General features: G+C 36.3%; 1 protein-coding gene across 1 annotated transcript; it reads right to left on the reverse strand.

Moving 5' to 3' along the window:
• Positions 1–1542: 1542 nt before the first annotated feature.
• On the reverse strand, positions 1543–26957 carry LOC139122449 (prolactin-releasing peptide receptor-like). The gene is made up of 5 exons (XM_070687831.1): positions 26834–26957; positions 7911–8011; positions 4865–4955; positions 4507–4602; positions 1543–4073 (listed from the first exon to the last, which is right to left on the reverse strand). Exons 2-5 carry the CDS (start codon positions 8000–8002, stop codon positions 3981–3983), a joined length of 372 nt encoding a protein of 123 aa, XP_070543932.1. The 5' UTR covers positions 8003–8011; positions 26834–26957; the 3' UTR covers positions 1543–3980.

Here is a 26957-nt window from a genome sequence, read left to right on the forward strand (position 1 = left end):
GGTGAGATGCAGTCACCGAACGCGATCGAGGTCGAGTAACTTCATTTTCGAAGTCCTTTTAAAGCTACGTGCGCAGCTGACTGCAAATTACCTTGATGAAGAGAGGATCTGGATAGAGCGAACTAGGTGAGCGGGTTACATTCAGCCAATTTGTTAGTACACTAAGAAGAGTCAATGAAATGAAATACTTCCATACCTTTAATGACAAGAACTTGTCAACGAACGTGACACGTATGTATCTTTGAGATTCGCTTTGCTTCTATATTAAAACTGAAATTCGAAAATCAAGCTGTCTAACATGCATGTTTAAAACTCTCGTATACCTGCTTTAACCTCTTGTCATTTGATGAGATGTGACATGAACTCAATGACCGTCTTTTGCCATAGCTGTAATACTTCTTTTTGCAAGAACACGCTGTAGTGTTACTGGGATGAACTCTTACGTGTTGACTATACTGGTCACCGATAGTGAGACACAAACCACATGTTATTTACTAAGCTACCGAGTTTACAAATCTTACGAAGACCCAGTCGACGATGGATATTTGACTTGTAAAGAGAATAAATCCTTAAGAGAGCAGAGATTACGTGGAATACTGAAGGATTACTGCAAATATTTGACTGAACTTTATGAACACGGTTACTAAAACCCTTATTAAAGACACTACAGGTTGCCTATTTAAGCCAACATTTGTTGTCATTTTTCCTCAAATGCAAAATTTGTCGTTCTAATTGAGAAGCCGTGTACACACTCAAGATAAAACGAAATTTAACATTATAAACGACGTAGTAGTTGACACGTTAGTTCGATGTCTGAATTGAATTGTTAAAATTCTAAATCTGACCAAACAAATGATCGGTGTACACTTTGCTAGTGTTTATGTTTTGATTTAATTCCTTTAAAGTTCTTTCGGCATTGAATGAAACAATAAAATTGGTGTTTCTAACAATCAAAGCATATTACTTGTGTTAAATTTCGCAAGCTCTGACACCTGATAGTGATGTGGAGTATTACACATGATATTAAACTCTTATTTTGATAATTGCAGACTGACATATCAACCTTTTTGAACGCATGAATTCCAGTAAAGTGCTCATAAACAGTCATTTTGCTGTCGCAATTTTCTCTTTCTAATTTTCCTGAGAGTTTCTACATGCCTTCCTCCTCTCGACATCAACATGAAAATGAAACATCAATCTTATCAGGACATAAATCACCATCATGACCTATGCACAGTAAAGACTAGTTCATATAATTACTTTAAAGGTATACTGCCACCTGTTCCAATTTCGCCACAGTTACCATGGAAAGAGAAAATCTAACCAATCAATTTTTAAAACCAGCGCCCTCACATGGGCATTTTGAATACCTAGGAACGCCCCTTTGACCATATACGAGCATATTTAGATTACAGGTGACTGTATACCTTTAAGTATGGCATTTTCATCTCATCTGACTGCATGTATGCATTCTTCGGTATTTGCTGAGTAGCAGATAAAGGAAAGTCGCGAAAGCAAATACAAAACAGAGACAAATCGATGTACCTAATTGAAAAAATGCTGTAATCCCGTTACACTATTTAATATGGCTCTTTATTTTTTCCCGAAAGCATTAACATACGCTCGCTCTCAACAATAATAGGCTATGACGCAATTCCTGCCCCTGCAATATATCTAAATATACTTGTCAGTGACTCTTTGCCAATCTTGAAAGGTTACTGACATCATTAATTGAGTATTCTAACTCTTGATGAATATCATACTAAAGATGTAGCATTAATCAATAGATAACATATACGGTAAATATACAAGGTTAAACAAGCAGTCATGCAAATTACTAAACATGAATGCGTTATATGTAACAGCTAGTATACTGTCTGTTAATAGAGCCTTGATAGCCTTTGGTGATGCATACAGTACCAGCAGAATTGGAGCAAGATTATTAAAATAGCATTGTACTGTAATCATATGCTCTTCTTTATTGATTGTACTGTAATCATATGCTCTTATTTATTGATAGTGGCTTACATACATCGCAAGCACGGCATATTAACATGATGTTCTCGCAAATGACGTCGTCACAAATAGGAAGACGAGCAGCGTAGACGAGTAGTGTTTATCTATGTGTAGATACTCATCTTCGTATACTACGTCACATTAGCTGATAAAAATCTTTTTGAGCATTCTGTGTTTGCGTCAAATGTTATTATCGGAATTTCAGGACAGTTAAAAATTATGTAAGAGCCGAATGTATGAATTTCTCCAGATTAAGGGAACAAAGTTTCCTTCACTTGGTATGTATCATTGCCGTAGAGTTTGAACTAGAAATGGTCGGAATTTTATGGGATGCAAGCGCGGACTTAATCATTAAATTTATTCACGTATATAGAATACCAGAGCTAAACAAATCATCTGATTGATAATACTAAGAATAGTTAGTTGTAAGAGCAGCAGCAGTAGTAGTAGTAGTAGTAGTAGTAGTAGTAGTAGTAGTAGTAGTAGTAGTAGTAGTAGTAGTAGTAGTAATAACATATGAATACAGACATAGATACATTATTAATTCTGACCAATCAAACTTGTAAAACAAGACTAAGTGGTCTGAATAACACACACACACACACACACACACACACACACACACACACACACACATATATATATATATATATATATATATATATATATATATATATATATATATAGGTTCAATAGTGTGCAATTCAATTGACATTGATGAAATAATGACTACAATGTAATATGATGTCAAATAGATGCCATATATTTAAGCAATAAAGCACACCCAGCGATGGTATACCACGAGATTCTGACCAGTTCACGACATATATGCACGAGTGATAGCGAGTGCATATATGAAGTGAACTGGTCAAAATCGTGTGGTATACCGTCGCTGGGTGTGATTTATTGCTGTACAACATAACAGTATATTGAAATTCTGGCGTGGAACGTCAAAAACGGATTTTTACTCAAGCTGGGAGCTCGCGCGCATGCCTGCCGTGGTATATCGCCAATATACCATGGTTCTTTTCGCTTCTCGACCAATCAGATCGCTGTATTTGCGCCATTAATATACTGGTATGATATAATATATATTATATCATACAAATATATTGATGATGCAAATGCAGCGATTTGATTGGTCGAAACGTGAAATATATAGCACGGTTGGCACACGTGCGAACTCTCGGCAAGAGCAAAAATATTTTTTTAACCTTCCATTCAAGAATTTCAATATACTGTTATGATATAATAGCCATAAATCACATCCAGCAACGGTATACCACTCGGTTTTCACCAGTCCACTTCATATATGCATTCGCTATCGCTCGTGCAAATATGTTGTGAACTTGTCAAATTCTCGTGGTTTACGGTCGCTGGGATGCTTTATTGCTTAAACATGTGTTTATACATAAGCATCTGACGTTGTATATGCTGTAGAATAAATACTGTTAAATCCACTTCCTATTTTATATTACCAGTCCATTATCGTTGATTTCAATTTTTTTCAAAAGTAAACCGTTGATTGATATCTCAATTCTCCAAATTCTCCAACGATGGCAAATTACATTTTGATCACCAAAATAATTCAGATACGTTTCTATAATCATAACACCATAACATTGTTCATAAAATTTGACTGTATGTACAAAGTTATCTTCTGTGTAATTTCTGATATGCAATGTCATTTTTCTTTTATCTTTTGGGTCAGAATTGCAGTAAGTTCTCAACAAACCAACTCCACTATTCTTCTTTCACAACTATTTTTATAGAGTTCTGTTCCGTTTCCTGCCGCTAGATGTGTTATTGTTTTTCAATGTCTCATTACATCTTGCGGATGTGTCTGTTTATCTGCTTGTCTGTCTGTCCGTCTGTCTGTGACCGTGTCTTGTGTCCCTTTTAGGAAGTCATAATGCACTTGCATGACTGTTTATTTTCCCTTTTTCCTTTTGGTCGAGGGCCGTTCACACATTTCCGTCGACGTTATTAGCAGGGTTGAGGGCTGGTTTGATCTGAGTAAGTGTGGTTCCGTTCTCTTGGTGATTATTGACAGTTACCTGCAACATAAAGGAAGCAAAACAATAATATTTTTTTACTTTTAATTACTTTTGTGAAACTGTGAAATTATTGTAAAGTGGGAATTCCGATTAAACAAATCAACATAACTATCTAATTTACCTCAAACTGATGAAATATATATTTCGCTTTGTTGCGAAGACGCAGCAAACAATTGCACACGGGTTTCAGTGTACACCACATCATGGAGACTGTTTTTTTAAAACGGTTCTACCATGAATGAAACGGAGATATTAAGGTCTCGTTTTGAAGCTTGAGTGTGATGGTTGTCTGGAATCAGTTTATGAGTTAATGTGGACACTGTCATAGTGCAGTTGACATGCATTTTGGAGAGACATACATGTCATATTTTATCATTGTATACAAAGCGAACTGCAGCACTTGGTAATCGCAATGCCTTGTGGGAATTTCTACCTGGTTAACATTTGCTTGTCTGCTGCGAATAGGGCCAACTTTTGCAGTATGTTTCTTTAACTTGAACACCTTCGCAAACTCCCGTTTGAAGTTGTCCTGTAAAATACAATAAACATGATAGCAGTAAATAAGTATACGTATCTCTCTCTCTCTCTCTCTCTCTCTCTCTCTCTCTCTCTCTCTCTCTCTCTCTCTGAATATGAATTGTGCGTGTATCACCTGCCTATTGAATTCTCACTGCATCTGCCTTCTGGGATTTGTGTCTCCGCATGGGTATTTTTCAAAATTTTATGGAATTCATCCATTAGCTTATGACCACAAATATCAAGACAAATTAACATAGTATCATTTTACTTACATTGATTAAACCAAAAATAAATGGATTGAATGCAGAATTACTCATAGCCAACCAATTACAGCAAAACCACATTATATTCACGTGCCTGTACCTAGTAGTAAACAATAGAAACACGTAAGATTCATGAAAGCTGAAAAGATAATCAGTCATTCTGGACCATGAGCAACCACGTGTGAAACATCCCCGGGAGGGATTTGGAGACAATTTTTAAACCTATCATGTACCTGGGAAAATGAAGGGGGCTTGCCATATTTGCATTGCGGTGTTTCATGTTATTTGCTTAAGAAAAGTGCACAGAGATAAAAAGGAAAACCCCTAAGTGCCTTATCAATAAGGATAAGTAGTAAATAGGGTAAGTTGCTGTTGTGAAAAACCGTTTATGTGTAATTAACACAATGACAACTATGGTGTGTTTGGTATCAGCAGAAATATGCTTAAACAAACTTTCAAAATCATGCAAATATAAATTGATGTAATGAGAAATTTATTTACCTTATGATAGTTCAATGTCAATAAACCCTGTAAACATTCAATTTTCTGTCAACATTGTCTACATTCGTGTTACTAGTAAAGAATCACCGTTACTTTAGCCCTTTAACTACTTATGGAAGTGTGAAAAATTAAATTTTATATAAATTTTATATGAAAATATGGTAGTTGAAGGTATCTACAAATCAGGGCTATAGCTTATATACATGGAAAATGTATGAGCGTCTATTATGTGAGATAACAGTTCGTGCCAATTATATTTGACAAGCCATTTCTATTTACAATATTTCTGAAACCAGCTTTTAAGTAAAGGTTACACCTACACATGGCCCTCTTAAAAGGGTTATAAAGGACTATGATACAGTATTTAGAGAGGACAGGCTAGTGCGTATGAGGGCATCTTTTTTGAGCAATGGTCTCGGGGGTCCCTAGAAATTCTTGCACGGGTCATGGGAGTCAATATTTTAACTAACATGATGGCATGTCTCTTTGTGTGTGTCTCGTCACTAAATCTTGGTTCAGTAATAACCAATAGAATCCTCAGTCTGAGTCAATGTTCTCTTGTGTCTTTATTGAAGAATATAGGTCTTATTAGGTTTAACTCGATTTGAGCATGTAAATGGGTAATCTTTTAAAGTGAAATAAAATATAAATAAATAAATAAATAAATAAATAAGGCAGTGGTTTGAATTATTATGCTTAGTTTGCAGCAGTAGTGATTTTAACCAGAATACAATGTCTAAACAATCACTGAACGAAATTTAATCGATTAAATTTTGGAATAATTTTAATGTCACTTTCAACATTAGGTTACTGAAGGTTCAAGTGGTGTGGCTTACTGATTACTAGTCACCACGGTTGAATTCACTGACTTTGATCGGGCATCAGAGTTACATTGGTTATAGTTTAATTGTGATCTCGTTAGCATCGGCAACAAATGCTTTCTTGCCATTTTTGGAATTACTCAGCACTTGTGGACAAAAATCATCAAATGTAATTGTTTGCTTTACAGATAGACCTGGAAGCGACAAGGTCTATGGCTGTAGATACTTTGGTTAAAAGGTGGGTGAGTTGCCAAATAACTCGACAATAAATGTACCTCCATGACTACTGCATAATTTAAAGACGGTGTGAAATGGTGACTTTCGACAACAAATCTGGCTATCGTTAACTAGTTCATGCCCATGCCAAAGTCACGTTTATGTTGCTGAAAATTTAATACAATATCATGTGTGATCAATTGCAGTGACTAAGTTTAATCATAGAAGGTTCCTCCTGGAATTCAAATCACATCATTATCAATTTTATTTCAGCGACTGACCACTTAAGTCTTACCTTTATTATGCAGAGATTGAACATGTTGCCCTCCAAATTAAAACACTTAGCAGAAATTTGCATTTAAACATTTTCTTTACGGTTCACTGTACTATCATGCCATGGAAACTAGCGGAATGTAAGACAGTGTACCATTCTTGTACGAACTAAAGTAACGTTGTGAGTTTTTTTCAAACGGAAAAATTCTGATGCACAGCAGTTTTGTATTGTTTTGCAGAGTATAGCGCTATGCTCAATGATAGTAAACTGCTTGATAAGCTCCACGTAGTTTATAACGGAGCTAAACAAATGCTACCCTGAAGTCGTATTGTTTTGCCTAGAAGGAACCCCTTTTCACATGAGTAAAACAAAACAGATAATTAAAGCGAAAAAGACAACTTGTCTACAGTTACAGTTTGCGGACATGACAGACATGGTTTTCGAAGAAAGTGATAATAAAATTAATTGGTGAAATATTGTCTTCGTATCTATAATCATCTCAATTATTTCGTAAACGTTCCTTTTAACGATATCGATGCAAGGACATTTCGGTTAAATAAATTTGTATGGGGCATTTTACAGGACCGGGTTATTCCTTATATCAATTTGACAATAGGGTGTTTTCTGTACCATATCCTGTACTATGTTGAACTTACATTTGGAGTCAACAACTTTAAAATGCCTTAAAATTGTCTCCAAGAACTTAACAAGCAAGTTTCACTCATATTTGCTCAGAGTCTCTGTACCCAAACAGTATTTCCAAATTACAATACCATTTAAATATTTAAACAGAATTTATACAATGTATTTTTCTAGAGTTTTGTAATTGTAACGATTTTTGAAGAGAATATAACTTCATCGACAAATCTATCCATCAGTATCAGACGACCAATTCATTCATACATCATTGCATTAATCTATACATCCGACGCATCCATCCATCTATTCATTCATCCATCTATCCATTCATCAAGATATCAAGCCATGCTCTCCTGCAGCTATTCGTCATCACATAAACACACATATATGATGCATTTATCTGTCCACCGCCATAGCTACATGCATCTTCCAACCTTTGTTTCATGTCATGATAAATCATTCGTGTTTAACATGCTTATCATCTTCATTAAAATTTTTGGGTTTATTTCTACTGACTGTTTTGCACAAGCAGACAATATCCTGACGTATCATACGTATCCATTGGATTATATGGTAAATACACCTATTAATAAAAGCAACCTACCATAAGATTTTGGAGTGAACCACTTTCAAGAGATCATACAACTGAAGTGGAAGCCAGCAAACAGCGAAAAGAATGACCACCACCATTACCATCTTTATAATCTACGAAGATTCAAAATTGTAACTATAAGGGTTTTCTTTGCTAAGAATGGAAACTTTAGCAGTATTTAAAACAAGAAACGTTTATTTTTTGCATGCACAATCACAGCCTGATGACTGCTCATTATTTTGGAAGACATTTTTGTCTATTTGTAAGACGTTTGACACTGAATACTCTTTTTTGAAATAACGTGTACATTTATTTAATATAGAGAGATTGTAGTTACTGTGAAACAAAACAATGCTATTAAGGTTCTCTATACCATGAATATTTTGCAGTTGCAGTATTAGAAGTATTACACAAGATATATAACCTTTATCTTCAACATGTGATAAGACAGCCACTATTGAATCGATAAGACAGCTTCTATTGAATCTATTTGTTAAATATGCATTTGAATATAAATTGTATATAACAGTGAATGCAGATTAGATGCAATCAGTTCGCAATTACCAGTTTTAACATTTGAAAAGCTATTTGTCGAAATGAAATGCATAAATTGATTCGTCAATTTGTATCTTGTGTCCAACAATGTCTTAGTTGACCTTAATTAAACAAAGAGACAGTAACGTGTCGGCTTACTTTCCGTTTGTTTTTGACGATGATTTCATCACCAATTTCGTTGGGTTCACCTGGCTTCGTCCGAAACCAGATTCTATGACCAATCAGAAAGTAAGCGACAGATATGACAGCAAGAGGTACAGCATATGACGCAATAAACACGTAAACATGGTAAATGACGTAACCACGCTGTGTATCATCCTCCATTGGCCCAACATAGCAGACCCGTCTTGTAGAGATTCCATCGAAGTCAGTGAACTCATAAACAGATGAATGGAGCAAAAGTGGCATAGCAGTGCTGATACCATTGATCCAGATGATTACAACAGTGATGCCAGCTATCATCGGAGTCATTCGTTTTCTCAGAGGATGACAAATAGCAAAGTATCTGTCTATTGATATCACAGTCAATGTACCAATGCTGACAAATACTGATGTATTTTTCACAAATGGAACGAAGGGACACATGAACGATCCAAACGGCCATCTTTGCAGAAGTGCTGGAGCAAATTGGAAAGGGATTGCAAAAAATCCAAGGATAATGTCTGCAACAGCCAGGTTTATTAAGAAGGAGTTTGTTATCGTTCTCATCTTTTTATTACGTACTATCACAAAGATGACGAGAGCGTTTCCAAATATTGATAAGAATGAAATTATCCCGTACAGAAATGAAAATAGAATGATTTCTTCTGTGGAACTTTCCCAAGATATGCTTGTGTTGTGCGATGTATTTGACGCTAACGTTGGAATCGTAGCGGAAGACATGTTTCAATTCAATCAGGTTAAGTCTGAATGGTGATGACGCTGTATTTGTAATTGTCTCCTCCTTTGAACACCTTTGAAGAGTATAAAATAAAAAAGATCACAATTCAATCAAAATTCGTTTCAAGAGAAAGGGTTTTCAGCAAAATTCCTGGACGAAGAGTCCTTCAAAGATATCTATAAAGACGCCATGGATAAAATGTTAGTTACATGACATAAATTATTAAAATCATCGGCGATAAACATCACGTTTTTCGTGTAATGTTAAAACAACATATATATTCTTATCTACTACTAATTGCAAAATGGCGATTTTCTAGCGTCTTTTGATTGTAGCGATTTTCTAGCGTCTTTTGATTGTAGCGATTTTCTAGCGTCTTTTGATTGTAGCGTCGAAGGCAGTCGGTTACCGTTTTATTCCAACTGCATAAGGAGAACGTTACGAATAAATTGCATGTAGCGTCGAAGGCAGTCGGTTACCGTTTTATTCCAACTGCATAAGGAGAACGTTACGAATAAATTGCATGTATGGCGATTGTAAATCAGCATTTGCAGTTGTTCCCTCCGGGCATTTTGTATTTTCACACTGAACTTAAGCCACTGTACATACATGACATAAACTATTAAAATCATCTGTTTTACAAACGATATAATTCCCGTGACATCATTCCTTCTTTGAGCCGAGATCTCTTACGTCCCATGAAAACTTTAAAGATGTGTGAATTGTTTTAAATTACAAACGTAACAACAATCAATATGAATCGCGTTTGTTGGTATTCCAGTGTTAGTTACTCTATCGTTCAGAAGAATGTCTCGGCGCTATCCGATACTCATGATGTCACAATCATATCACTTTGCATGTTGGCCATGAACTGGTGATGTTTTGGAAACTTGAATAACATAACTCTTCTTCGTTTGCTGAATCACATGACAAGTAACTGAAATCTGTGTATGTGTGTGTGTGTGTGTGTGCGCGCGCGCGCAAACTTTCGACAGAAGCTCTCTGTCACACAACTCTAACCGCACATCTGTCATACTGAAATGTAACTATTTAAAAGATTGCTGCATGACCTCTATGTCGCAACGCGGAGCTCTTGCTAAAGGCACAACTTGAATAAAATTTGATGAAATGAAAAGGTAAAAGAATAACAAATATCGTAGGATTTGCTATAATAGTGGAGCTTGTTGAAGTGAAATTGACGTAAAATATTACGAATGTAGTGATCATACGAATCGGATCTAGTAAGTTGAGGTTATCGAATGTATCAAGTTCGTTTCTCGAAAGTGCGTATTATAACCGAACAACGTAAGATTTGATAGCAGATAGTATTTCATCATCACTTCTAGTCAAGCCTAAATGAACAGCTTTGGTGAGGTTTTGGTAATTTTTTTTAAATTTAAATTATTTTATTTTATTTTATTTGCTCATCAACAGCGCTATCAGGCAGCCACTTACAGACAAGAAAATAAAGAAAAGTATAAAATACACTAAAATTTAAACAAACAAAAACGTACCCTACACATCAAACAATGACAAAAACAAATTAACATGTCTTTTAAAAGTTGAATGAGATTCTTCAAAAACATCGACATCGCAAACCTTACCGATCAATTATTAAAAAGATGTGACGTACGTTCAATCAGGCGGTTTTTTTGTAACATCAACTCTACAGTAAGGGATGTGTAATAGAGGTCTATGTCCAGCAGAGTATCTAGGTACGCATAGACCATAAAAACCTGTACAATCTATAGAGTCATAAGGAGATAAAAGGTATTTACGCACAAACATACAATCAAATAGTTTCCTACGTAAGAACAAAGGTTGAATTTTAAATAGATTACAGAGAGCAAGTTATAGTCACAATTACACCAAGATGAAGAGTCACTGTGACATTTTATGATGTAAATATCTAAGAAAACGTTTCTGAACTGACTCAATACGGTTTGCCTGACTGTCAGAAATTGAATTGAAAATGACTGTATTATATTCTAAAATTTGACGCACCATAGTAATAAACAGATGTCGAAGGACAGCAACTTGAATGATCAAATTAAAATTGCGTTTAATGAGACCAATTATGCGATTGGCTCTACCTACAATAGAGTCAATGTGATGAACAAAAGTGAGTTTGAAATCAAAAATGATACCCAAATCCTTAACGTGAGAAACATGATCGAGCAAACAATTATCCACATGGTAATTAAACTTAATAGGTTTCTTTTTTAATGTTTTTGGTAATTTTGGTACGTGCTGCAACGAGGACTTTCAGCAACAGATAATCGACTACATCATTGGTAAGCTATGATGAATGTGCCCCTCTACTCTGGAATTGGACAGAACGCTTGGTTTTAGAATTGGTTTGCAATCCATTATCCGTCATGGTACATCGAAATTCCTAGCAGACATTGAAAATTGCAACTATTTGGAGTTTACATCAAAACATCCCGTTCACAGTAGTTTGGGGCAAAATTCATCGTGACCCAAATGAACGACACTTCAAAGGCATGTACTGTGTTGAAAAGAAATACAAAATAGAAATAATCCAATTTTTATTCTCTGTGTACATCTTGTTTTTGTCGCATTTCAGACACGTCGCCAAACTGACTATAGTGTATATAAGTCATTGTTGAAACCAACAGCAATGAAACGGAAAGTGTATAGGTTTGAGAGAAATGATTGAAGTGTCTGTCGTTCATTGAAATCCACGTTTCTCATTTTCAAACATCAATTATCTACTTCAGATCACGAAAACTATATGGTTCAATTTTTATTGAAAGTCGTAAAATGATGTCTATGAAAGTGTTGTCCTTGCTATAGAAGCTAAGTGGCAATCGAAAAGTAATTAGCAGGCGGTGATCAATACAGTTTAGGTAACCGTACATGTATTCATCATAACGTTTGACACTGTGGTTTTCCTTATCCCAACTTGAAGCCTTGAAACACGAGTTTTCTGCGATGTTTCGCAATATTCGACACTTTTTTATTAAACACAACGGTTGACGTCTCTGCACAACCATTTATATTTTGTATTCAATCAAGGAATCAAGCATAACGATCTAGAATCATAGCTTAAATGTATACTCACCAAGACAAGTAAAAGAGATAGAAGGCACAAGAAGCGAAGACAGCCTGCCATCACTCTATCTACTTCTCAGTGGCAGACTGCTGAGACCTTTTATATACACTGCCCTGGCCACACATATTTGCCTTTTTGTTTCTGTTAGGCAATACTGCAATTATTTTACTCAATTGTTTGAAGTGGAATGATTGCCTTTTTGCTAAAGAAAATACCTTCCAGGGATTAACTAAGTACGTACTTTGTTATGGATTTGTTTATTTGATAGCGGTTGTGGCAGTTGCCTGTAAAATTTCGTCATCGAGACAAGACTTGTAAATAATGGTGAAATTAATTACCTACACATCGACTAAACAACTAATCCTGTCTTGACTATGAAAGGACTCCCCAACTCGGAGGATTTTCAAAGTGTTTTGATGATATATCGTCTGCAAATATTTGATCTGATGAGTAGGAAATGTCTCGGGTAATGTGACCATCGCAAACCGAGCCTATCCGACTTGAAAACACGTCGTTTCATTAATCTTATCTGAGTAATTGAGGACAAGAAATCGTGAAAGTGCTTGTTTTCGTGAGAAACACTGTAGTGATATGTATTTATAGGTTTCCACCAATCGATTACATGTGATTGAATGGGGATATTGTGTTTCAATTTCAGTCACAACATAGCTTCATTTGATTAAGAAAGTCGATATGTGACAGAAATCGACGAATTGCTACAAATGCAGTTTTCCGCTTGCGAGGTCTTTCTATCGGTGCCTTTAACTTAGTTTACATGTGATCTGTTTACAGATGTACCATCTTATTTCTATATCTTACACCGAAATCTATCTGATATCGAAATCTCTCAAATATAAAAAAAATACGTCACTAACTTATGCTCATATTTTGTGATCGATCTGGCCATGCATACTCATTATACGCTGGTGAGAATCAACCGGACCCGCCGTTCATTGGTGAGAATCAGCCAGACTTGTTGTTCACTGGTGTGAATCAGTCTGGTTAATTCTCACCAGTGAACAAAAAGTCTGGTTGATTCTCACCAGTGAATGATGAGTATAATACATTCTCGCCATGAAAATTACCATTCTCACAGTGCTTGGTGAGAATTTGCATCCTCACCGGTGAGAATCTGTTATCTCACCAAGGAGTGCATTTCTCACTACTCATCAGTGAGAATTCAAAAATTCTCACTGATAGCATTGAGAATGACAAGAGATTCTCACCAATTGCGAGAAAGCGTCACTTTCTAGCCCCAGTCTCGCATTTTTTCCTATAGTGAGGTGTGACAGCTTACTCACTAGCTGATGATATATGTTCCACTATTAAGTCATTTGTCATACACAATATCTTTGAAGTACAAGGTCGTGATCCCATAAAAGGCAAACAGATGGATATTGGGTACACGTGAGTAAAATCCTCAAGTGAATAAACAGGTTCGAAATACACCTTGCGAATGTTTGTATCGACTAAGGGATATGAATTTTGGAAGTAATTGAAAGTTAGTTTATCCGTTCATTAGAAGATGGTTTCGCTCAGAGTTTCGTGTATCTCTGGGTTCACAGTTTCTTAAGACACAAATGACCAACATCTGCAAGGACCGCGATCCAAGCCTTGTCCATGATAAGGAAAGGTTTTATCACGATACGATTAAATTATAGCCTTCTGGGTAAAATAGGCTGTCGATACCTGTAGAAATCACAGTATCAGTTCAGTACAAGTAGAGAAACTCCTTAAGGCCGCATTCACAAATATATGGTAGGGGGCTCCAGGAATCGCAATCGAAATCTTAATTCGTTTTAGATCCCCCTCAATACCGTCAAAATCATTTCAAATCCAACCTCTCTATAATAATCAAAAATGTTCACCCCAAACCAACCATGCTGAATGCACTGTGTCGAACATAACCTATCGAGTGTTTATTTTAAGTATGTGATAGAGACGGTAGCTGCAATTTTTTAATATATTTTTCTATATTTTTGTGTGTCAACGGTTTATTGTTTTACTCCCTAACAACAAGTATGTGGCTTGTGAACAATTGCTATAACATGCAGTCAGCACTAGCCTAGACTGCGAATTAGTTGTTAAGATATAAATATACAATTTATTGTTTATGTTGGAAGTGGATTCTTTGCTATATGGAGTACAACAAGAAACTCAGATTTCTACACAGAGCAAAAGAATTGAAGAATTGTCTTTTAATTCGATTTCTCTCTCTCTCTCTCTCTCTCTCTCTCTCTCTCTCTCTCTCTCTCTCTCTCTCTCTCTCTCTCTCTCTCTCTCTCTCTCTCTCTCTCTCTCTCTCTCTCTCTCTCTCTCTCCCCCCCCTCATTAATGGCAATGACAGCTATAGCTCTGGCACCAATACAGCAGCTTATGCCAGCTGTTTGCCACTCTGGTCATTGAGTAGATTTGATTTACATTGGTAAGCATTGACCAGAGTTCAAAAGAGTTTATTTTTTGCATTTCGAAATTAGAGAGAGTTTGTGCTATGCGGATGACAGTTTTCATAATGCCATTGCCCATCAAATGCTTTAATAGATATAAATTATTCACCATGTGGGGCCCAAATCTCCTATAGTTAAAAGTATCCTGCCAAGAATATAAGTGGTTTAGTCATGATACCATTTACAGATATCCAAACTGAATGTAAGTAACTCGTTGACTTTTGACTTATCACGGTGAGACTAATTGTGGATCTGCATCAGAACCTTTGTACAGAAGAATGCAATACCCTACCTATGCTAAACATCTGCTTCTATTTAAGGATCAAAGTAGAAACATTTTGCAAGTTGGATAGCAAACTCTAGCTCAAGGGAATAAAGCCATATTTGTAAGACTCCGCGTTTCCAAGTATTTTTATTAGAGTATGTCACAGAATTAATCGACGATACTGCGACCTCCGGTAACTGCATGGCTAGTTCACTTCTTGCACAACTACTTCCCATAGATGTTATGTTTTCTTTCGCGAGTTGGTCAAGTTAAGGTTTTATCGATTCTTATACCTTCTGATAATATAATAATATCTTCGTCTATTTGTGTTTTTGTTATGCCAGCAGCACGAATTATTTCTTTGTCGCATAATATTTCTTATCTGATACTGCGATGGGCGCGTCATATCGACGGTGGCATTGTAACGTATTGCACACACTGGCGGTGCATCTGACGGGGCATAAACTCGCTGATATTTCTTGCGGTTTGTGAGGTGGGCGGTGATACTGAATGCAGAAGAACGGATGACAGCAAGAATGACATATCCCTAATCGCTCACTTATGGATAGTGGAGTTAATATCGTATTGTAAGCCTTAATTTATGCCATTTGACTGGGCATTTTTTGAGATCTGCCAGGAATCAGAAGACAGAAGGAAATTGCGTTGTCGGCTTACCAAACCATAATACTGGGTGCCGCAAAGAGTTAGAGATCGGTACGAGAATGATTAAAAATTTCATTGAGGAAAGTTTGAGCAAAAGTTTAAATATGTAAATTTCGTGGCGCATACGACCTTAATAAAGAAGATACAACAGCCTAAGGGAACGAGCACAATTAACGGCAGGGGGGCTGGAAGAGAAAATATGTGGTGCATTTTTTTTTACAGGCCCCCCCAACACCAGCAAAAATTTTAGTGGCCCCCCCATCACCGGCAACAAAATTTTTGTGGCCCCCCCAAAAAAAAGAAAGATTACATAGGTTCAAAGTTGTACACATATATATATAATCCTTATAACTTGTAATATATGTTCAGTGAAAACAACATTCTTGCATTCTTGAAATAATAAATAAATAAATATATAAATAATAAACAAACAAAATAACATATGTTCAAGCTTTACTACTTGTAACACCTACAGCTACTGTTCAGTATTGTGTTGTGCAATTTTAATCTCAAAGAATGATGAAATTACCAATTACCTTATAAACAATCTACAAGTTCATTCAGTGCTGTTATAGTTGTTATAGTTGATGCATTGATTTAGACATGAATTTTTTTTAATGATGACAGTGTTAACTGCACATCTCCAAGTTAGTCTAACAAGCTCAATATTGTGCATTTCATCATACTCTGAGTAAAATAAGAACTTCAAGTGAAACACACAGAACACAAAATACTAAAAAATAGCCAAATTATGTACAGCTACTGACCCTCAATACCTTTCCAAATGATGCATACTCCAAGGCAGGAGATCAAAATAGAACACACTTTGAACAAAAAGAGCAACAATTGTCACTCAAGCAAATATAAACATGAATGGTCTGGAAGAGGTACACAGCATAAAAGCAGAGACCAAGTACAAAGGTCTTTTGTTTACTATGACAGAATAACAGTTTTAGTGTGGCTCATACTATAAATATTGGCTGAAAATGGTCTGCTGTCTCAAAAATAGCCTAAACTGTGTTTTCTGGATCAAATTTCATTACAAACTGATAGGAAATACAACTACATTATGACTATGATACCGTTTAAGGTAGAACGCACCTCGGGGACATAAAATCAGGCCTTCAAATTTTATCAATTTTCTTCTGACCTACCACTTGTGGGGGTTCATTTTGAAGCTCTTGGCGAAGGAAAGTTTTCACCGTCTTAGTTTTTCGAAAATCGAAAATTTTATTTTTTCTCATAGAGTTAACACAGGGATGGCGGCCATTTTGGATTTCAAATATCGAGAAATCGCAAGTTATTTTTCTCTCTGGTACCAAAGTTTGCACGGTGACCCCTGATTTTTATTCTTGCTTTGGTAAGAGAATTGTTGAAAGTTTCACTGAGGAAAGTGTGAGCAAAAGTTTAAGTCTTTCACTTTCGAGGTGCATATTACCTTAAAACACTTTCTTGGTTCATATAGGTTATTTAAGGTCACAGACAATTTTCTGAAAATTAGACTTCTCAGGAAGTCTGTACATCAAGATTTATTCATCTGATTCACTGGACAATGCCACATGTTTTAGGGAGTTGAACAATAGCTGTCAATTTATACCGAGACTAAATACCAGGGAAATTAAGAAATTAGCTACTGTACCTTTAACCAGCCCTATATAAGAATGTTCAGTTACTATGCGGTGTGTTGTGTGTTTAGTTTGAATACCCTGAAAACAAAAGACATTTGGAGGACATTTTTGACAGATTCCTGCACAACCCTAAAGATAAGTGTTTTATGAACAAAATTCCATGTAACTTTCCCCCTTCAGTTTAATATAGTTTTAAATTAACCCTTTACTCAAAAGTCATCCGAACAAATGGTCACACAGGGGTCATGTACATATTACCCATGGTATATAGAATGAATGCATTGTCTTTTAATTTCCAAAGTATGAGACAGCAAAGAGTAAGAATTTTAGGACAATTTTGTCACTGAGAAGACTGATATGAACTGCATAATTATTTTTGAGTCTGTTTGCTGGTATGCATGTTTAGCATTTCATATTACCGGTATGTCTATGCTTTACTTCAACTGAGTATCTGTATGATGTTTTCAGATGTTGGGGAAAAATGTATAACATGACCATTATGATTTCAATGCACTTTCCACATCCCAGTGTCTGCCTTTCTATGACTACCCAAGATATTCAATGTTACTCCACTGTAATGACAGTCTGCCATTGGAATAGTCCTTCATGGGCTAACTATAAAAGACCCATTAATGCCATTTTTTCTCCTTTTTTTCAGATTTTTTTTCCTGTGTGTCCACTACGTATTCTAGTTCTTCCGATAGTATGATGAAATCACCAGTTTCAACCTAGCCTCTGTATCATTACCAACCATTATTATTGTTGACAAATGAAGTCAATTTTCAATAATAATATTGCTCATTTTACACATAACAACTGCATTGTGAGGTTTAAGACTTGGTATTTCATCATGCTACAAGAAGTTTAACAAGGAACTCCAGCTTCAACAAGGAACGAAAATGCTGAAAATTATTCTCTGTCTGTCATGGTGTAAAAAATTTTGGTGGCCCATCCCTTACCTTCCCTGAAATTTCGATGGCCCACCCCAAGAACACTCATTTTTTTCGTGCCCCCCCCCCATTTTCTCTTCCGCCCCCCCTGCCGTTAATTGTGCTCGGTCCCTAAACAGCTTGAATGTGTGGCAATATAAACACAAGACAGATGTCTGAACTAGCAAATGAGCATTCGCCATACTTCATGAATTATTAGAATAACATTTGAGAATGAAGGCTAAAATCTCTTTTAGTTGCAATTCGTCACTTCAATGTATTCAGTTGTACTTCTGACCCATCTGATCGTCCAGTGGCCATAACTTCAATGCTTGCAGTGCCTGTTTCCATCTAAAACTGCGGCCATGACAGATATTTCGTCGAATCGGTTGAACCCAAATCATAGTATGGAGCATAACACCTCCATACAGGGAAAATATATGCACGCATGCACACAGACAGCCAACGAAAAGCAACATTTCAGTCACCTACTAGAGAACGCATAGAAACACATGGCATATAACATACACGAACCACTTACCAACATAGTTAACCTCGTGCACATGCATACAGATGCTTCTAAAGATTACCCTCTATAATTGTATATTAATACTCATAAAAAAGGCGTACAAAACAGGTTTGAATGCTGGAAGTTCCTGACATTGAAATTTAGATACATGGGTTCGCTATAAACTCAAACATACAATCTATCTTCTAGGGTGGACATACATATGCAGTGAAATACATTTATGGTGAAATCTTATTGACTGCGCCGAGCAGACGCCGATGTAAAAATGTTGCTGTAATTTTACTGCCGAAGCTATTTCAAATTAACGTTACAAATGATTTAGGATCGGTGTACATGACATTTAAGTCAGTGCGGCGATTTTACAGCCACAGTGCCGAACGCGAATTTTAACAGTTTGAACACGCTCTGTACGTGACTAAGGTGTATTTACTCAATTGTGGTTCGCTGAAGAATCAAAATGTAGCCGAGACACATTGTTGTTTAACCATGTACACGACGTAAGGGCAAAAGTAAGCATCTTGAGCCCTGTCTATTCCTGGAAGTCAATCACATTTATCTGTTTTGACATAATGTATGAATTACTGCATAATTAAATTGCAAAGGTATTACTAACTTACTAGTGTGTTAGTGTATATCGAAGAAGACTGCAGTTAAAAGGTCATACAGAACAGCATCCATAGCATTAGCTTAAATACTTGGTTTCAATCAAAGTTGAAATAAGAAGTTGAGTCTATAACAGGTTTTAACTCGCATAACTTCCGCGTCTGTTTGAACAGAAGAACGATAATCATCTTCTGTGATTATCACCATAGCAACTGATGAGACATCCACTTCCGACGGTTATCCTTTGCCTTATTGGTTACTATTTGTAATTTAGAAAAGGTTGAATTTAAGATATGTAAACTGCAAGAAACTGCCTAACATTAGCAAAGCCATATCGGTTATTACATCATTTGACTACATATTTGACGTCGTTTGAAACACGAGCCACCATAGTCTGGAACAGGTATACAAACAATGTTAGCTGATCTATGCGTTTTAGCAAATTCCTCAACAAGCAGTATGAACCAGATTTCCAATGGCGTGAATATCCTTGCACTGTAACATAAAGATTTATCTGAGTGACTCGCACGAACCGAAGCGTTTTGTTTGATAGCCTTCTCATTCAGAAGAAAGTGATTGATTCTAAGCGGTCAAAGTAAAGTAATAGAAACACTAATTTCGCTTGGGAATGAAAATATGTCTGATCGCTCCCATGATAGCTTCATATCAATTACAACCATGTAGGAAATAGCTTTTATAGCCGCTTCTATTTTGTTTCTCGTCGTCTTGAAAACTTTGAAAATAGCGCGGTGCATTTTGTCATGTCAGTTATTTGTCAACGTGTCATTTCCTGCTGTTAAACACAGGGTGATATCGACAGAAAGAACTGAAAACAGGTTGAACTGTATCAAGGTTTGATATCAGCTGCGACAAAATGAACGTCTTGCCAGAGTATGAGCATTGCCTTTTGTAGCCGATATATATTTGAAATGTAGCAAATATTAATAAACATTGCGCCAGCATTTTGAACTTTCTCTAGCATTTGTTTTACTGTCCTTAATATTAGGGTTCACCTTAAAGAAATCGTTATAATTCCTTTTCTGAAACTTTTGATGCTAACATCTACCGTGCCAGACATTGAAGACATGTGGCGATTCTTGTACCCATAGCTACGGACTTTCCCTCGAGACAACCAATATAGGCCTCCTGCTTTCGCTGAACAAGGACGTGGAGAAGCTTTCCTGGGAATGTACTCTATTTTGATTTTGACCATACCGTTGTACTGATGAAGAGTTTCCATGTGTACAAAAACTACATTGATTGATTGTTGGATTGTTGTTCATTTGAAGTGGCAATCTAGAGATACGGGACAGTGTACCCATCTTCTCCGCAATTAGGCGCCACTTTAATTACCAGACTCCAAGGTATTCAATATGCGATAACAAGCTTATATTCGACAAAATACTTCAGATGATAAGAGGGGATGAAGTCAACTTTCAAAGAATTGGGACACTTTAGAGATATATTAGTACACAGAGATATGGAGAGAGTCACAATTTAGAAAGCTGGCTTTCGCAGGGCTACTTTTTACAGAGCCAAATTATGGCAATATGTTTTTTGTGACACGTATCATACTGATGATGTTATTGTTTTCATGTGATTTTGAAAAAAGGTGTCATTTAAATTTATCAAAATGAGATTATTTGCTTTCTTTGATATTAGAAGTATCCATTTATTTTATTTTTGTGTATTTTCACTCAACCAGGAGTGCGAAGTACAATGAAACCATGGTTACATTAAAATACTTCTTTTGTGAATTATTCGGTTTTCAAGTGCTGTGTTTCAATGATATTTGTAGTAAGGCAACGTACAGTGTACCAGAGTAACACAAGGATTTCACTTTAGGGAACCTTCAGTAATTACAGGTGGGTATGGGAGGGGGAATTAGGGGAGGGTCACTTTTTATAAAACTGTCCAAGGGGGAGGGTCATTTTTTCTAAACCTATCTTTGGGGGAGGGTCAGTATTAACAGCAGCTGATTTTACAGTCTTCGATTGTTCATGGGAAATCACCGATGAAATACATTAGGGCCCTGTCACACCTTGACGATTTAGCCAGCGTATGCCGACGTATCAAAATTTCTCTAAAACACTGGCTTGCTGAACTAACGATGTATTTTTCAATTTTTGGCGTATACATAGCGTATTCATAACGTATTCATAGGTTAAAAATACGTTTTGGGTACGCTAGACAATTATCTCGACGAATTTCGACTTATGAGTAACTTAAAAGTAACGTGTGTGAACGTGTGTCAACGAGCGCATAACCTACATACAACTTATGGCCTGCGTGTATTAGCCATACGCTGGCATACGTCGAAAAGTTTTGTGCATGCACAAAACTTTTCGACGACTTCGCCGTACTTCGACGTATACCAGCGTGCTTCAGCATGCAAAACTTACTCATAACGTATTCGACGTACGCCCAGCGTATTCGCCAAATTTTTCCAAATTTGGCGTACGCTGGCTAAATCGTCAAAGTGTGACAGGTCCTTTATCGACAAGCTTCACAGTGGTATCTGCACTAAACTCCTTGAACAGTTAAAACTGATGAAAGACGAAACAAAAACTTATGGAACCGGCGGCAAAGTGTATGTCAATTATCAAACGTCTATAAAATGCGCAGATATTGATAGTTTTATGTTTTATTTTTGAAACAAAGTATTCATAGTTCTCTCATAGACTACCGTGTATAGTGAATCAACATTTGGGTGAAATTCCAAAATCCAATTTCTTGTACACACATGCACATTTCACTCCAAACTTTAAGCAAAGTCCATTTCCATATATTATCAAAGATCTATAAATGTACAGATGTAGCTTGTTTTGTGGGGAAAATTGTCAATAGTTTGCCTGGTAGGCTCCCAGTATTATGATTTGATACTTTTGGATGAAGCGCCATATCAGCCACATCTTGCCTTCTTTTAGATGCGCATAATATGGTGAACCTCCCACAAATGTATGATCCTTAAACATGCTTGCGGGATAAATTGCGACCCTCCCTCCCTCCCTAACTTACATAACGATTAAACCAATTGTTATGTAAATTAGCTGATACTGGTTCACTTATTCCTGGGGAGAATACTGCAGTGATTGGGAGGAAGGTCAAGTTTTAGAATGTTGGACAAGGGGGAGGGACACATTTTAGACAGGAGATTAGGAGGGATCACATTTTACAGTACAGGCGCACATGTAATTCCCCCCGGCCCACCCCAGGTAATTACTGAAGGCTCCCTTAAGCAGAGATTGAATGGCATAGCTGTGTGACATTGGTACTATCATTTGCGTCGAACACACCAATGCAAACCCTCTATCTCCCTGTATCAACATTTATATATTGGTGAAAAACTTAAGGCAGTTCTCAGTGATTAGCCACGTCACGTGTTATACTGATTCGAACACCTGTATCATCCATTTGGTTAGTTACAAATGAAAATGTTAAAATAAAAATATCAAAGTTGTCGTGCTCTTTATTTTACATGTTTCACTCGTAGGGAGATAAAAATTGCCACTATTACTTTTCAGTTTAGGCAGAAAGTCAAAGATTTTGAGATATTTTACTTTATTCAAAAGACGACTTCATGAATGATCTATTCATCCTAATATTTGACTCAGACTAGTCTTCATCACAGCATGGTGATCTGTGCGTAAACCTTGCCAAGTGTCTCACATCTGATACCCATTCTACATTCATTAAATTGATTGTCCCATTGGAGTAATGTTTCCAAATTCAAATTTGGCAGATACTTTTCATGGTTTGGATTTTTCCAGCAATAGTAGCTATGAGGCATATGCACAATGACCCGCAGAGGGTCTTAGCGATGCTATGCAATTTAAAGCTTACATATACTGAGTTGCTATAGCGACAGAGAATTGTAGTATGACGCACAATGGCTAATAGATGCAATTTTTGCAGATGTTACCATGATGTATAAACGTCGTGTTTTTGTCTTAACATTTAATCTTTTTTAAATAAAATGACGTTTAATTAATATTTGCCTAACAATGAACTGACCAAATAAAATCCAGTAATATCAAAGAAACGACGTATTTCTGACAGATGTCTAATGAAACGTACGGAGAATGACAGCATTGTCTTCAACTAGATATCTTAAAGCTCACTTTAAGTCACATGTTGTTACTTCACACAACATTTTAACAAATCATAAATAATGATTTAATTTCTTATAGTTAAGATTTTAATTGATGAATGAACTTATTATAGAAGAAGATAATATTCAAACAAGCCCATATATCAGATGATAGTGATTTGAATATCCTTAAACAACTGGTCTCCACACGAAACTTCTCGTTCAATATGTCTTAATGATCCTTGGCATGATATAACATTCTTGTGGTAAAGAAAATGCAGATTTATCAAGTCACAAATGTACAATGTCCAAGTCATCGATTGTTGTGTTTTAACATATACAAGGCAGTGATAAAACAGACGGAAAGAAGATACAATATTTCCTGAGACATCGCGAAGTCTCTAGAACTTGATGTCACGGTTGGTATTGGAGATAAAGCGCTTTCCCCGCACAGCTGCAAATATCTTCCAATGTTCAAGAATTGCCATATCATATTTATTTTCATAACAACTTCCGACGAACAAGATGTGCATATCAAGGATTTTCCAAAATGACCACACACTTTATGCCAAACTAACTGATGAAATATTTATACACGTGATGATTCATGAAAGCAAAGCGCAACAAAGATATCACTAAAACCCGTGACAAAGTAACAGCATTTGTTTTAATTTTCTTTTTGCTCTGCAGGGGTGATTACGTAGTGTATTTTTCCGACATTCGTGTAATTCACAGTGGTGTTTTTTCAGCACTAACAAGCTTCTTATGCTGGAAATAGAAGTTGAAACCAAATATTGTCGCCTACAGAATCAATGATGCATGCCCGTTTGACCATGGTAAACGTACCGACACTAACACATGTGGAAACCATATGTATCACTTCTAAGATTTACAACGATGTTCTCGATGAAGAATGGTTATCACTGACCGCAACAATCTATAATGGGAAGAACAGGCTGTAAGCTTTTCTGCACAAAACAAATCCGAGCAACTAGAACTTTTAAAGCTATCAATAAGACGTTTTGTGACATGTCAGAGCTTGTAGTGAAGTAATACAGGCGACCTCCTATTGGGCTTTAGAAGACACACTGTGCTCTATATGTAATGCGCAATAGGAGAAAGATTCTATAAATCTAAAGACATTTGGTCCTTATGTTAGCTTTGAGTTAACCGATTCAAAAATATTGGGATTTAAACATATCCTCGTAGGTTTGAAATCATGTTTGAATTGTCAGTAGCAGATACGGCTTTGAAGATGTTAAACGTACTGCTCTATTGCTAGAAACATATGTCTGCAACCTTATGTATGTGACTGTACTTCCGTCATCAAATAACGCCTGACAGAGTCGAACAAATGTTTTGGTTGGTGAAAGTAGTGAAAAGGACGAGACTTTGTTGCAAGTAACCACTTAACCATGTAAATCCGTAGATTTCTTTCACGAGGTTTTGTATCCCGTCATGCAAAATCAATAAGAAATTGAAAATCTTCATCGATCTACCCTTTGTCCTCTGGAAAGGGCTCTACGAAACAGGGAAAATATTTAAACTAGGTTTTACCATAGAAATCCACAATACTACCATACGTCGTACTCGGTAAAAGTGAAAGTAAGAAAGTTATCAAAATAATCACAAAAAGTACGATTGTTTGAAGTAAATTGTGTCTTTCAGTGCTCCCATTTTGCTTTGGTCGTTTCGCTGGAAAATGTCAATCGATGTCACAAGCCAAATTCACTGTACACGAACCGCTAGTGGTTAAAGAAAAGAGAAATATCAACTTAAAATCCAAGAGAGACAAAGTCGTACATAAAAATTAATTTCTCGTCCAAACATCAAGCAAGCAAGGAGACAGTGAAGCCGAAAAAATCATTTACATTAAACCAAACTTATAATTAGGGAGCAAGGAATCTCAACAATGACTATGACGCATTCACTCCTGGCTTGAACGACGAGCATCTCGCGACGGAAGAGCATGCATTTAACAAATATGAAAGATATAAGGCGAATTAATGTTTACAGCGAATGTCCTTCTAAAGAGAACGGAAATCATCGTAAATGGCATATCACTTAAGTGTACATAAAGCAGGAATATTTTGACTATGCTGATATGCACTTGTTTCGTATACGCTTGCAATATCATGCGATGATGGCAGTCATAATTTGCAAAACATCGTCATTAAAAACATCGTCAGCTGTTTTAAAGTTAATGACATGGTAACTTACATGTGACAAATTTTATTTTTCGTAGTTTAATTTCTTACTATATAAATTAAGAAAGGATACAAGGATAAGACATTATTGTGGACGATATTGATGATGAAAACCTACTCAGCAGAAAGAATAATTAAACAGTGTGAACGTCGATTGGTGAAGAGGTGTCATCGATGGCTATTATTTCTTCCTGTCTTGAATTACGCTTGAATTAAACGCAGAAATTATCATGATAGACATAAGACGAAACGCTTGCCAACCATTCCGTTCCCTACTGATGAACTTATCCACAATGATGCACTTTTCTACGATATAAATAATTCTACCGGATAGCCTAAATTGCATATCCTCTTACATAGTATGAAGGTCCGTGAAAGTTGTTTAGTCGACATTTAGTCTCACAAATAGAGATGATTTATGTAAACAGCTTGTGTGCTATTTGACCTGGTTGCAGCCAGGGCATAGTGAAATTCTAAATTTTCAAATGCAAATAGTATACATCATTTTATTTTGTGAAGGAAAAATGAAGTCATAAACATATCCGTAGAATTAATACTTTTTTATGAATACCTCGTCGCTTCATCCTTAGATAAATATCAATTTCGGGTGACTATACGCACTAACGATAATGTCTAACTGTTACATAGCTATGCGTACCAACACTCACTTAAGGAAAGTTTCACAGCTGTTGAGTAAGTCACTGTGATATTGCTTTCAAGTAACACAGAATGTTGGAATCGCCATTCAGTTATTTTAAGCGAATTCGACTCTCTAAGTAAAAAACATTTATGCAGGAACCAGGCTAGCACAGATGGTTCATTTCGAAACGATTATTAACCTTTGTCAGTAGATGGTTAATTGGTCTTGGTATATCTCCATTTCACACTTTACATTTCAAGTTGCCAAATTAAACGAAATGATATGAATGAAAATACAGACTGTACGAGCACTCTGCTACTGTAGGTTTTTTGTTACTTAATTTTTCTCCTAGCTAATAAATATCTTGCCGTAAATATTAGTCTTGCCCATCCATTGTACACAAACACACAATTTTATAGATACCTTCAATCCATTCTTCGGTCTTGCAACACTAAATATCTCTCGCCGAATACCACGATCTAAAACTGAGGTAGCTGGGTTTATGGCTGGTAGTTGATCGACGGGACTTACTGGCTGAAGACGCGTT

Source organism: Ptychodera flava, chromosome 22 (assembly GCF_041260155.1).
Source record: "Ptychodera flava strain L36383 chromosome 22, AS_Pfla_20210202, whole genome shotgun sequence".
In the NCBI taxonomy this organism is placed as follows: Eukaryota; Metazoa; Hemichordata; class Enteropneusta; family Ptychoderidae; genus Ptychodera; species Ptychodera flava.

What these genes read in the sequence shown, in the direction of transcription:
- LOC139122449 (XM_070687831.1), bottom strand. Translation starts at nt 8,002, where the DNA reads ATGGTAATGGTGGTGGTCATTCTTTTCGCTGTTTGCTGGCTTCCACTT. An exon ending in GTTCACTCCAAAATCTTATG is followed by an intron (nt 4,956 to 7,910) that starts GTAGGTTGCTTT and finishes GTTTACTACTAG; the next exon opens with GTACAGGCACGTGAATATAA. An exon ending in TTATTTTTGGTTTAATCAAT is followed by an intron (nt 4,603 to 4,864) that starts GTAAGTAAAATG and finishes TGTATTTTACAG; the next exon opens with GACAACTTCAAACGGGAGTT.